Below are 15120 nucleotides of genomic sequence, written 5' to 3' on the forward strand. Positions count from 1 at the left end.
CTCACGGTACCTGATATTCAGCTGGGAATGACTACAACAGTAAATAAACACAAGACATATATATACTCTATTAGCCACAACACAACCAGGCTTATATTTAATATGCCACAAATTAATCCTGCATAATAACACCTGCGTGTTTGTTATGCTAGCTCCTAGCTCCTCTGCTAGCTCCTAGCTCCATAGAACACGCCAATACAATTCAAACTACTGATCAACACACACAATCACTCAGCCCAAAAGACCGTTCACCTAACCCAAGGTTCATAAAGCTTATATATTTTTAAAAAGTTACGTACGTGACGCGCACGTACGGTACGGTACGTGTTATGCTAGCTCCTAGCTCCTCTGCTAGCTCCTAGCTCCATAGAACACGCCAATACAATTCAAACACATGATCAACACACACAATCACTCAGCCCAAAAGACCGTTCACCTAACCCAAGGTTCATAAAGCTTATATATTTTAAAAAAGTTACGTACATACGCAAAAAAAAGCCAAAGCTGCATACTCACAGTAGCACGTCTGCGTCTTTGTCATCCAAATCAAAGTACCGGTAATCCTGGTAAGAGTCTGTGTTGTCCCAGTTCTCTACAGGCGTCTGTGTATCCAAATCAAAAGTCCTCCTGGTTAGAGTCTCTGTTATCCGAGTTCTTCCATCTTGACTGCATCTTTCGGGAATGTAAACAAAGAAGCGCCGGCTGTGTACTGTTGTGGCTGACTACGTTCGAAAAATACGTCCATTTCGCACCGACAACTTTCTTCTTTGCTTGCTCGGCTTCCTTCTCTATAATGCAATGAACATGATTGAAACAGATTCACGAACACAGATGTCCAGAATACTGTGGAATTATGAAATGAAAACAGAGCTTTTTCGTATCGGCTTCAATGTGGAAGGCATACCCGTGTTCGTCGGGCTACGTCACACGCATACGTCATCCTCAGAGGCGTTTCGAACCGGAAGTTTAGCGGCAAATTTAAAATGTCACTTTATAAGTTAACCCGGCCGTATTGGCATGTGTTATAATGTTAAGATTTCATCATTGATATATAAACTATCAGACTGCGTGGTCGGTAGTAGTGGGTTTCAGTAGGCCTTTAAATGCAGATAGAAACAAAAGAAATAAGCCCCTGACTGGAAGGATAGACAGAAAATCAACAATACTACTATCAGGAGACACCGAACCAAACACTGGACCTGTAACTACACGGTTAATGCTGTGCCGCCTGTCGAAGCCTAGCAATGCTGTTGCTAACGACGCCATTGAAGCTAACTTAGCTACGGGATCTCGTCAGAGCTATGCTAAAAACATTAGCGCTCCACCTACACCAGCCCTCATCTGCTCATCAACACCCGTGCTCACCTGCGTTCCAGCGATCGACGGCGCGACGAAGGACGTCACCCGATCATCGATGCGGTCGGCGGCTAGCGTCGGATAGCGCGTCTGCTATCCAAGTCAAAGTCCTCCTGGTTGTGTTGCTGCAGCCAGCTGCTAATACACCGATCCCACCTACGGCTTTCTTCTTTGCAGTCTCCATTGTTCATTAAACAAATTGCAAAAGATTCACCAACACAGATGTCCACAATACTGTGGAATTTTGCGATGAAAACAGAGCTGTTTGTATTGAGATACAATGTGTCCGAATACTTCTGTTTCAACCATCGACGTCACGCGCAAACGTCATCATACATAGACGTTTTCAACCGGAAGTTTCGCGGGAAATTTAAAATTGCACTTTATAAGTTAACCCGGCCGTATTGGCATGTGTTGCAATGTTACGATTTCATCATTGATATATAAACTATCAGACTGCGTGGTCGGTAGTAGTGGGTTTCAGTAGGCCTTTAAAGTGACTCATTCGATGGACAGTTGTTCATCTGTTCCAGCTGGCCGGGGTGCGTTTCCTGTTGATTTTGGGTAAGCAATCCATTTATGTCGAAGTAGCTTGTCTCCAAGTTTCATATTTATAGTGACTACAATTGTTTTCATCCCCCCCTCCTGGCTTTAATTTGCTCCAACATCCATCGTGGTCGCTTCTATAAGCAGCAAAATATTTACCTTCAAAAGTATAAGGTTGTAAATCCGCATTTGACCCAAAATAGTTGTCTTTGTTGTCTGTTACCACAAAGCTAATACGAAATTTGGCACGTTTACACTCGACAAAACTCCTCTGCAAAAAAATCTCTCCTTTTAAGTCTAAGTTATAACTGTACCTGTGAGTCTTTCAAATATCTTTTAAATTGATGGATTTGCACACTGATTTTTTTTTTAGACTCGTTGACTTCCTCTTCTGGTCAGTGCGATGTTACTCACGGCACAATCTTACTCAGATTTTTTGTCACTTCCTACACTAATTTCATGAACTTGATCAATTAAAAATGCGCCTTAACTGTGAAACCTTTTGTTCTGTTTCTGTGTTTAAAAAGCTTTCCAACAATACCAACCTTTTTAAAATGTGGTTAATATTAAGAAAGTTATGACAAAAAGGTCACACCTAAAATCTTGAGCCCCATTACTTTGTATTGAAGAGGTTGATCATGAATTAGTGCAAGTTCGCCTGGTCAAAAAGTTCATAACTTTCTGTATATTTATCACAGGAAAATGTTACTTACAGTATGTCATGGAAATCGTCTTAATTTCAGTGGGTGATAGTACAAATTTTGCTATCAATCCAATACCAAGGAGTTACAGGGTCAAACGTTGGTCATAATTAAAGTTCTCCTGTGTACAGGGACGTTTCATGGATTTATAAACAATAAAAAAACAACAAAAGATTCTGTAATTTAATAAAAATATTGATGTAATCATTGTAGTATTGACTATGTACGGCTCTTGTACTTGGTATCGTTACAGTCGATGTCTGTGTAGACCCACCCATTTGTTTACATTCAGGAGCGCTAGCTTGCTGTTAGCGGTTAGCTGTTGTTTCCTCCTACATTGTGTAGTGAAGCATGTTTAGCTATTCCTCGTCCTGCAGGGATGATACTTGTAAAAAAATGTAGTTTATTTGTGGCCATGGCGACGAGTGATTTAGAAGTAGCTAAAACACTACCGACTGTGGATGGGAGTTAGCCGCTAATTAGCTAACAAGAGCAAGAGCTAAGCACCTCTTTTAAAAATGTATTCATTTAAATTAAACCAGTATTAACAAGACATGTCTGATGATACTAGTTTAATTTAAATGAATTAATTTTTAAAATTTAACATATACTTATATTGTATTTATTAGTATGGCATCTTAAATCGGCCTGATAACTTTTTTTCTGATAATTATTGTGTAACCCACATGTTTGACACATGTGGGTTACACGATAAATATCAGAAAAAAAGTTATCAGGCCCGGGGGACAGTTCTGGCCCGCCACATTGTTTTATGTGGCCCGCAAACGCCCGGAAGTAAAGTGCACTATTAAAGCACTTCATCTTTTCTCACTAAATGTATTCGTTCTTTAAATTTTGACAGAAAAATTGCAAGCGATGCATACAATTGCATGTCTTTTAAACTTGAGAACAATCTAAACATGCAAAAAAATATTGTATAAACACGAGGGTGTCCAAAGGCATATTTTTAATAAAACAATAATATTAAAATTGTAAACAATATAACATTTGTAATGTAATGCGAAAAACTCTAAACATTGAATACAACTCAGGTGTGTCCGAACCGCTTCCACTAAGGGTTGCATACTGAAAAATCAAAGTATGGAGGGGCAATTTAGATTTTTTGTTTTGTAAAAAAAAATGTAATTATATACTTTATTTAAAGACAAAACTTAGGGTGAGCTTTGTGTTTTAAGTGAAAGTAGATGATTAGTTATTAGTATCAAAATGTCAGCTTTTTTCATGACATGTCTTTTGGCTCTTACTTGTTTTTACTGTTTGTATTTACCTGTGTAATAATTAATAGTACACATTGTCACCTATAACACAGAGCTGACACTAAGCTTTGTCCTTAAATGTATGTATGTTTAGCATTTTTTACAAAATCAAAATATATCAACATTCTTTGACTTTTTATCATGCGGCCCTTGTTGGAAAAAGTTGCGACGCCTCTGTATTATTAACATACTTTATAATGCCAAAAGTATTTGGCCACCCATCCAAATGATGAGAATCAGGTGTTCTAATCACTTGGCCTGGCCACAGATGTATAAAATCAAGCACTTAGGCATGGAGACTGTTTCTACAAAAATTTGTGAAAGAATGGGCCGCTCTCAGGAGCTCAGTGATTTCCAGCGTGGAACTGTCATAGGATGCCACCTGTGCAACAAATCCAGTCCTGAAATTTCCTCTAAATATTCCAAAATCAACTGTCGGCTTTATTATAAGAAAATGGAAGAGTTTGGGAACAACAGCAACTCAGCCACATAAACTGACAGAGGGGGTCAACGGATGCTGAAGCGCTTAGTGCAAAGAGGTCGCCGACTTTCTGCACAGTCAGCTACAAAGCTCCAAACTTCATGTGACCTTCCAATTAGCCCACGTATAGTATGCAGAGAGCTTCATGGAATGGGTTTCCATGGTCGAGCAGCTGCATCTAAGCAATACATCACCAAGTCCAATGCAAAGTGTCGGATGCAGTGGTGTAAAGCACGTCGCCACTGGACTCTAGAGCCTTCTCTGGAGTGATGAATCACGCTTTTCCATCTGGCAATCTGATGGACAAGTCTGGGTTTGGAGGTTGCCAGGAGAACGCTACATTTCGCATTGTGCCAAGTGTGAAATTTGGTGGAGGAGTAATTATGGTGTGGGGCTGTTTTTCAGGAGTTGGGCTTGGCCCCTTAGTTCCAGTGAAAGGAACTTTGAATGCTCCAGGATACCAAAACATTTTGGACTATTCCATGCTCCCAACCTTGTGGGAACAGTTTGGAGCGGGCCCCTTCCTCTTCCAACATGACTGTGCACCAATGCACAAAGCAAGATCCATAAAAACATGGATGACAGAGTCTGGTGTGGATAAACTTGACTGGCCTGCACAGAGTCCTGACCTGAACCCGATAGTACCCCTTTGGGATGAATTAGAACAGAGACTAAGAGCCAGACCTTCTCGACCAACATCAGTGTGTGACCTCACCAATGCACTTTTGGAAGATTGGTCAAAAATTCCTACAAACACACTCCGCAACCTTGTGGACGGCCTTCCCAGAAGAGTTGAAGCTGGGATAGTTGCAAAAGGTGGACTGACATCATATTGAACCCTTTGGCTTAGGAATGGGATGGCACTTCAAGTTCATATGTGAGTCAAGGCAGGTGGCCATATACTTATGGCACTATAGTGTATTTTCCTCACATTTTTGTATGCTTGTCCCCCTCACTTATGATTTCAAAAGCAAGTACGTTATCCATCAATTTGTTTGTAAACAATGGAGATCCATAGGGAATTGTGTAATAACATAATGAGGCGATTACATATTATAATTCATATATATTCACTCTAACATGCGACCCTCTTAGAGCAGCCAGAACTGCAATGTGGCCTGTATTTTTTTAATATATATGTATATATTTACACAGGCTGGTTATATTCGTATTGATGGAAGCGTTCCGTCCGCTGAAAGAATCCATTTAGTCCATAAGTTCCAGAATGACCCAGACACAAGAGTGGCCATCTTAAGCATCCAAGCAGCTGGACAGGTGCGCACACAAACACACAATCTCAAATAGCTGACCTGCAGTGCAACAGAAACAATGTTTTGGCTCAGCTGTATATTTGGGATCAATTTCCGTGGTGGCTTTTTTTGAGCGAGCATGTTTGCGTCCTCTCCAGGGCTTGACCTTTACCGCCGCCAGCCATGTGGTGTTTGCAGAGCTCTACTGGAACCCCGGGCAAATCAAGCAGGCTGAGGATCGCGCCCACCGCATCGGGCAGACATCGTCTGTCAACGTGCACTACCTGATCGCCAAGGGTACCTTCGACAGCGTCATGTGGTCCATGCTCAACAGGAAGGTACACTGATGTGGGCGATTGCTTCTTTTTTTTAGCAGATTAAATGTTTTTTTCCTATACTGTCTGCTGGGATTGGGGTCCACTCACTAAATCCAGCAAAGGACATCGTGACACACAGTCATACCTCGTTTTTGTTGGAGACCTCTTCCAAAAGGTCCAAATCGTACAAAAAGCGGGGAAAAAAATTCCGTAGAAGAAATGACATAAATCTAAGATGTGTTTAATTGTATTTCTGGACTGTATATGCCAAAAAAAACAACAAATGTTTGAAATAAATACATAACATAAATCCATTAAATGTGTTACAGACACCCAAAAATAATAACACAAAATAATTAGGAATGCACAATAAAAAAAAAATTCAAAACAATACAGATAACTTCCTGCTTCTTAACACCAATACTGATAACTAAATAATATCTATTATTTTTTCAGTGTAGATTTAATATGGCTGTCAAGTGATTCACTTTTTTAATCGGATTAATCACACTCTTGAAATGTGAATAATCATGATTAATCACAGGTTATTATTTTTTTGCTTAAGAAAATACCCCAATATTTGGATACAAATGCAAATTGATAGTCCGAATGTCATACAGGAATGTTTTTTTTTAATATATTTCACTGAACTGTAGGTCATTGATGTTCTCAAAAAAGTAAGTATAGTAAGAACTAGATAATTCCCGTGGAAAATTTGATGGGCCTGTTATCTGTGCCCTGCACCTCTAGCCGAGGGGCATCGGAAGTCACCGTACTTTGAAGATGGTGCCGAGTATCAGAATCTGTGAGTTTTAGGTGTAACTGTACAAAATGAGCTATAGAGCTAGCCTAAAACATTAGCATGCTTACATTAAAATGTAGCACTTAGTATGTGTGCTAACGATGGCATGCTAACAGTTAGCATGTCTCACATATTATGTAACACGGCTTTAAGGTGTATGGCTGCGGAAGTAGAGAAAAAAGTGAAAAAACTGCACACACAAAAAAAAGTTAGCATGCTAACGTTTGCATGCTAACAGATAACAAGTGTCACGCACCAAGTTATTTGACTCTGAAGTAAACGGAAGCAAACTTAGGTAAAAAAAAAGTCATGCTTATGTTAGCATGCAAGCAAGCTAACGTTAGCATGCTACCAGTTAGCTTGTGTCGAAAGTAGACAAGTTACAAAATGAGACGTTAAGCACCGAGCTACGTGAAAGAATGGCTGAGCTACAAGAGGAGGTAATGTTGTCTTTTTGGCGTTTGTCTCAGAGCAATCGTCTATTAAAAGGGTATGTTAAAAGAGATTAGCGTTTACATGTTAGAGATGTTGAAGTGTGATGACTTGTATAATCCAACAAAAAATAGTGCTAGAGATCGCTCTCAGCAGTTCACAAATGATTTTAACATGCGTTGAAACATAAATAAATGTTTGAAATGGAGAAACAAGCGTAAAACATACACCTGTGGACGACAGAGCAGACAGTGGACAATAGGGAAGCCGTTGTCAGTGTTTTTTTCTATTAATATAATTAATTATTACTAATATTAGTTACAATGCATTAAAACAGTACAACAATTTCAAGCTCGGAGTATGCGTTTTTTTAACTGCCATCTGCTGTCTTATAAATCTTTGTAGTGTAAAACGAGTAAAACATCAATACAGTATTTATTTTCCAATTTTGGTTGAAATCTTGTGCTTTTTAGGCTGAAAATTACAAGAAACACTTAAAACATTGATGACAATTTGATAACACCGCGAGTTGATCCAGTGTGATTGAAAAAAAACAGACTCAAAATATTGCAACTTTTGCCTCACCGTTCTGGAAAAGCTGCCACAAATTCAGGTATTTAGGCCGCAAAAATGCCAGCACAACCCTGGAGGGACTGGTGTATTTAAAAGCAAATTACAATTTATTTGTCAGGCTTGTTACTGACAGTTTGGTTATGTTTGGGTTTTCCTCTGTGTTTGTGTGTATTCCCTGTCAGCGCTCTTATTTTGGTTCCATTTCCTGCATGTCTCCCTGAGTGCTCGTTTCCCTCACCTGTCCCTGATTGGCAGCCTGGCACACCTGGTTGCATTTACCAATCAGGCTACTATTTATGCCTGCCTCGCCTGCCAGTCAGGGCTCGATAATTGTATTCTGTATCCTGTTCACTGGTTCCTGTTGGCTGTTTCCTGTTTCCTGGTTCCTGTTTTCCCTGCATGTGCACTTACCAGTTGCACTATTTGGCAGCCTGGCACACATGGTTGCAATTACCAATCAGGCTACTATTTATGCCTGCCTCGCCCTCCAGTCAGGGCTTGATAATTGTATCCTGTTTCCTGGTTCCTGTTGGCTGTTTTCCCTGCATGTGCACTTACCAGTTGCACTATTTGTTAGTTTTTTTACATTAAAGTCATGCTTTCCTGCGCTACGCCCGCCATCTCTGCATCTTGAGGTTCGTCACCAGCAGTTCCTGACATTGTTTCCTTGGATCCAAAACAATTATGGACTTTTTAGCTCTTTCTACATGTCTTGAAGTTATATTTGTCCAAAAACCCTCGCTCCTTTTCACTTGGTAAAAATGCATGCACGTCTCCTTAATTGAGTTCACACTATGTTGTCTTTAAAGGAAACAGTGACGGGCAGCACTCTGAATGGAAGGAAGGAGTACCTGAAGGCGGAGGAAGGTGACAAGGACAGGTGGGACTTCCTTAACTTTGCCAGCGCATGGACGCCGAGCGAGATGCTGCTTCCCTTGGAGGGAACCACTGGGCTGAAGGCAGAGGACCAGGTCTACTTCACTCATGTGAGACTGTTTGACTTTACTTGACAAACGAAGCATTGTCGGGCATTTCTCAGGGAAGTTATTTGACATCTTTAGCAGAGTGATGTTAATTGATGTCGTTTTTATCAGAAGCACAAAGTTCATTATTAGATCATAAGGGGGTAACGGTTCATCTATTCCTGTTCTGAGCTTTTGGTACGCAGCCCTCAGTTGGACACTGAGGCGTATCGAATTCCTCCGCTGTACGCGTTAATTAGTCAGGGACTGGAAGTGTTTCTATACAAGCAGCTGCCAAAAGTGACGCATTCACCGTTTGGCGCGCTCCCCACCTCCACAAGCGCGGGAAATGTGCATTAAAGCGGCCAAAAAAAGACAAGGTGTGTGGAGCAGGGGTGCACACACTTTTTCCGCAGGCAAACTACTTTTCAATTGACCAAGTAGAGGGGATCTACCTCATTCATATATATCATTTATATGTATTTATTTATAAAAGAGACATTTTTGTTAACAAGTTAAATGCGTTTAAATGATAATACATAACATGACATCTATATGTTTAACACATATAGATTCCTTTCTTTCATGTAGACAAGAATATAAGTTGGTGTATTACCTGATTCTGATGACTTGCATTGATTGGAATCAGACAGTAGTGATGATAACGTCCACATTTTCAAATAATAGAATAAAAGTCCTCCTTTCTGTCCAATACCACATGAAAGTGGTTGGTGTTTGGCATCTTATTTGTCCAGCTTCCATACTCCTTTTTATACACTTTACAAGAAATAAATTGGCGGAAAACTACGTAGCTTGCTAGCTTATGCATGCTAGCTTTCTGAGACTCTTATTTTGTTAGCGCAGGCAGGATGAAGCAGCGCTTTTATTGTGAAGACAGGGACTGTGCAGTCGGTCTTTAGAGTTTTGACGGCAGGTACGGCGCGAGAGTCTGTTGAAATAAAAAGTGTTTCTCTTCTTCCTGTCGGTCATTTTTTCTTAATAATGATCTGGCAGCAGCCAGCGTCATCGCACAAGACCCTCGGGTGCCGTCAATGTCAATCAAGTGACGAAAGTAACGTCTTGGTAAAGATCGATGATCGCTAATGTATAAATCTATTTTTTTAATACCTTGCTGGCGATCGACTGACACACCCTCCGCCGCTCGAGATCGACGTAATGGACACCCCTGGTGTGGAGCATGCAAGTGTGCAGACCAGCGTTTGACGAGCAGGACTCATGGCTAGTGACAGGGCTAAGAAGATATAGCATCAATTTGATTGATTTGCCCATAGTCGAATAAATCAAACTCGACTATGAACATTCTTAGTCGGAAACAGCCCTATGATATAAATAACCATACTTTTCAGACTATAGAGCGCACAAGCATATAAGCCGCACCTACAACATTTTAGAAGACATTTTTTCATAAATTAGCCACACCGGACTATAAGATTAAAGATTAAAGTACCAATGATTGTCACACACACACTAGATGTGGTGAAATTTGTCCTCTGCATTTGACCCATCCCCTTGGGGAGCAGTGGGCAGCAGCGGCGCCGCGCCCGGGAATCATTTTGGTGATCTAACCCCCAACTCTAACCCTTGATGCCAAGCAGGGAGGTAATGGGTCCCATTTATATAGTCTTTGGTATGACTCGGCTGGGATTTGAACTCCAACCTACCGATCTCAGGGCGGACACTCTAACCACTAGGCCACTGAGATGGTGTATAAGCTGTACACGTTGTGAAATGAGTTATTTACACAGACATATTCTGTAAATGTTTATTTATATACCTTAATTGTTTCCAAACGGTGCCTGTGACACGGCAGTAAAACGGCTGATCAAACAAAACAGAAGTCATCGTCATGGACCCACTAGCTGCGGAAGCTAGCTTTCCAATCAGCTAAACAGACTCAACCACTCCACGGTGACGTTTTGGTGAATTTACTGAGGAATTTGTAAAACTGAAACAATACAAAAAGAATGCCATTGTAAGTTAATAATACTAACACAGGCACTCGTAAACGTGTTGGCATATTAGCTAATGCTAACAACACTGTTTCGATTACTTTACGAAAGCACGTACAAATATGCATGAAAACACTCCTACAGACATCACATACGGGACAGTTTAGTAAATATGAATCGTCTTAGTTATGTTGTAAAACTTACAAACGTTGTTTAGAGTAATGAATGAAGAATCCTTTCGGGCAAAAACGGTATGGACGACTAGAAGACGGAACGGCACTTGTACTTCCGGTACAAAGCAATAAACAGAAGGAAATACTGTAGACCAGGGGTGTCCAAAGTGTGGCCCGGGAGTCTGTCTGCGGCCTGCAGCTGATGTTTTAACAGCATATTCTAAAATTACTTTTTTTTTAAATGAAATAAAAGAGCAAACAGGTGAAATGCAACGAGAAAAAGTTGCAATGTTGACTCTAAAAACATAAAGCTGCGATGCAGGCTGTTTTGTTTTTTCTTTAAAACTGTCATTGCTCAAAAAATAGTAATGAATCAATGTTATGAATTGACATATTCAAGGCTCCAATTAGTTCACATAAAAAATTCCACTTTAATATCCTTTTTGAGGAAAATATTGCATTTCTTGTGTGTGACATATAAAAAACGTATTTTTCTCTAACAAAAAGGGCATAAAACAAACTAACAAAAAAAGAAAAACTGATAGTCGATGAATAAATCGGAATTTGATTTAGAGACGAAAGCTTTGAAACTAAAAAAATTATAATAAAAGACTTGCTTTTAACACTTTAATGAGTGGGGCCCTTTTGGGTCCCCAAGCATTTTAGCAGAATTTTCTTTTTTTTTAAACTGTCATTGCTCAAAAAATAGTAATTAATGATTTACTGACCTATTTGAGGCTCCAGTTACTTTACATCAAACATCCATCCATCCATCCATCTTCTTCCGCTTATCCGAGGTCGGGTCGCGGGGGCAGCAGCCTAAGCAGGGAAGGCCAGACTTCCCTCTCCCCAGCCACTTCGTCCAGCTCTTCCCGGGGGATCCCGAGGCGTTCCCAGGCCAGCCGGGAGACATAGTCTTCCCAACGTGTCCTGGGTCTTCCCCGTTGCCTCCTACCGGTCGGACGTGCCCTAAACACCTCGCTACATCAAACATTCCACTTTCAAAATATTGCTTATTTTGTGTTTTTGCCATAAAAAAACAAGATTTTTGCAAGAAGGGTGTAAAACATTAAAAAAAAAATTAAAATATACTTTATTGGACAGATAGACCTGAAATTGATCTAGAGATTTAAGTGTTGAACAAAAAGATTTATTTTATTTATTTTAAATTATTTTATTACAGACACTTTCGGGTCCCCGCGACCAAACTTGAGGGGAGCCATAATGGTAAAAAAAAAAAAGTTGGACTCCTATATATCTACACCTGCTGTAGATATATAGATTCACCTCGCAGCACCTGCAGTGAGCGAGATTGTCCAAAAGATGATGCCATAGCACAAATAATATCACACTTCTTCAGTGCCTTTGCTTGTGTTTTATGAAAACTATTTGAAAAATAGAAAAACCCATAAATTAGCCTCACTGTTATGTAAGCCACAGGGTTCAAAGCGTAGGAAAAAGGTAGCGGCTTATAGTCTGGAATTTATATGTATTTATTTTCATGTATTAGCTATATTTATTGGTGAAGTAGTTTGTATTTTATTATTATACCCTTATGTACCGTACTCCTACACCCTTATTATAAAGTTAGGACAAAAAAAACACATTGCACAACAGTTTACAAATGATTTGCTTTTGGTCCACTGTGCAAAATCTATGATCCATATGGGACCGCCGTCTGTGTTTGTGGCACTTTTTTTTTTTCTGAGTGAAAAATAATGTTACTGTCAGGCTAACCCACAGTGTAAAAGCTGCGTCTGGGCTTTCGACTGCTGTACCCATTTATCATTTGTCAATTGTGGTGAATTTAGTTTTTTGTGTGGCACCACAATGTCACAAAGTGTCGCTTTCACATGCAATTACCAGGAAACTTAACGTGCAGCTGAGATAAAAGTTACAGTCGGATTGATGCTCAGGTTTTTTGTTTTGGGGTTGTTGTTTTTTTCAGTTTGAAAAGGAGAAACAGCATGACATTCGGGACTTCTTCTCCCCGGGTGCCGGCAAGGAGAAGAAGAGGAAGCGACTCCAAGATAACGAGTCTCCTTCCATTTCCTCCGAAAATCCTGCAACTTGCAGTGGAAGGAACTCTGAGAGAAAGACGGAGGAGGAGGAAACGTCGGCCACCGACGACGACAACTTCTCTCCACAGTTGAAGAGGAACCGGGGCTTGCGGACCAGCCCCAGCCTGAGGTCTGCATCCAGGGGCAAGAAACGGTTGACGCAGGTCTTGGACCATCAGGAGGCGTCGGAGTCGGGCGCTTCCACCCGGACGTGGGCCTGCGGGGCATGTACGTACTCCAACAGCCCCCTGCTGCCTTACTGCGAGATGTGCAACGGGCCACGCTCTTCATCAGGTGAGACGGGCCCACACCTTCCTTTTTTCTTAATTGTTCTCTCTCTCTGTTGCCGCACTGCTTTTCAGCAGCATTCCAGAATAAGATGTGTTATCACAGGCCGCCTCGCCACTTTCCGAAATAGCTCCGCTGGCTCCTTCTCATTCGCGCTCTCTTTCTCTGCTGATGACACGTTTTTATCAGAAGCACAAAGTTCATTATTAGATCATAAGGGGGTAACGGTTCATCTATTCCTGTTCTGAGCTTTTGGTACGCAGCCCTCAGTTGGACACTGAGGCGTATCGAATTCCTCCGCTGTACGCGTTAATTAGTCAGGGACTGGAAGTGTTTCTATACAAGCAGCTGCCAAAAGTGACGCATTCACCGTTTGGCGCGCTCCCCACCTCCACAAGCGCGGGAAATGTGCATTAAAGCGGCCAAAAAAAGACAAGGTGTGTGGAGCAGGGGTGCACACACTTTTTCCGCAGGCAAACTACTTTTCAATTGACCAAGTAGAGGGGATCTACCTCATTCATATATATCATTTATATGTATTTATTTATAAAAGAGACATTTTTGTTAACAAGTTAAATGCGTTTAAATGATAATACATAACATGACATCTATATGTTTAACACATATAGATTCCTTTCTTTCATGTAGACAAGAATATAAGTTGGTGTATTACCTGATTCTGATGACTTGCATTGATTGGAATCAGACAGTAGTGATGATAACGTCCACATTTTCAAATAATAGAATAAAAGTCCTCCTTTCTGTCCAATACCACATGAAAGTGGTTGGTGTTTGGCATCTTATTTGTCCAGCTTCCATACTCCTTTTTATACACTTTACAAGAAATAAATTGGCGGAAAACTACGTAGCTTGCTAGCTTATGCATGCTAGCTTTCTGAGACTCTTATTTTGTTAGCGCAGGCAGGATGAAGCAGCGCTTTTATTGTGAAGACAGGGACTGTGCAGTCGGTCTTTAGAGTTTTGACGGCAGGTACGGCGCGAGAGTCTGTTGAAATAAAAAGTGTTTCTCTTCTTCCTGTCGGTCATTTTTTCTTAATAATGATCTGGCAGCAGCCAGCGTCATCGCACAAGACCCTCGGGTGCCGTCAATGTCAATCAAGTGACGAAAGTAACGTCTTGGTAAAGATCGATGATCGCTAATGTATAAATCTATTTTTTTAATACCTTGCTGGCGATCGACTGACACACCCTCCGCCGCTCGAGATCGACGTAATGGACACCCCTGGTGTGGAGCATGCAAGTGTGCAGACCAGCGTTTGACGAGCAGGACTCATGGCTAGTGACAGGGCTAAGAAGATATAGCATCAATTTGATTGATTTGCCCATAGTCGAATAAATCAAACTCGACTATGAACATTCTTAGTCGGAAACAGCCCTATGATATAAATAACCATACTTTTCAGACTATAGAGCGCACAAGCATATAAGCCGCACCTACAACATTTTAGAAGACATTTTTTCATAAATTAGCCACACCGGACTATAAGATTAAAGATTAAAGTACCAATGATTGTCACACACACACTAGATGTGGTGAAATTTGTCCTCTGCATTTGACCCATCCCCTTGGGGAGCAGTGGGCAGCAGCGGCGCCGCGCCCGGGAATCATTTTGGTGATCTAACCCCCAACTCTAACCCTTGATGCCAAGCAGGGAGGTAATGGGTCCCATTTATATAGTCTTTGGTATGACTCGGCTGGGATTTGAACTCCAACCTACCGATCTCAGGGCGGACACTCTAACCACTAGGCCACTGAGATGGTGTATAAGCTGTACACGTTGTGAAATGAGTTATTTACACAGACATATTCTGTAAATGTTTATTTATATACCTTAATTGTTTCCAAACGGTGCCTGTGACACGGCAGTAAAACGGCTGATCAAACAAAACAGAAGTCATCGTCATGGACCC

At 40.9% G+C, this 15120-nt stretch overlaps 1 protein-coding gene across 1 annotated transcript in view; it reads left to right on the forward strand.

Moving 5' to 3' along the window:
• zranb3 (zinc finger, RAN-binding domain containing 3) overlaps window positions 1–15120 on the forward strand; it is a 278301-nt gene that overhangs the window by 109439 nt on the left and 153742 nt on the right. Inside the window, exons 9-12 of the mRNA XM_062059225.1 lie at window positions 5517–5636; window positions 5770–5949; window positions 8545–8721; window positions 12789–13203. Of these exons, the coding sequence (XP_061915209.1) occupies window positions 5517–5636; window positions 5770–5949; window positions 8545–8721; window positions 12789–13203 (892 nt within the window). The remainder of the gene's footprint in view (window positions 1–5516; window positions 5637–5769; window positions 5950–8544; window positions 8722–12788; window positions 13204–15120) is intronic.

Source organism: Entelurus aequoreus, linkage group LG01 (genome assembly GCF_033978785.1).
Source record: "Entelurus aequoreus isolate RoL-2023_Sb linkage group LG01, RoL_Eaeq_v1.1, whole genome shotgun sequence".
In the NCBI taxonomy this organism is placed as follows: Eukaryota; Metazoa; Chordata; class Actinopteri; order Syngnathiformes; family Syngnathidae; genus Entelurus; species Entelurus aequoreus.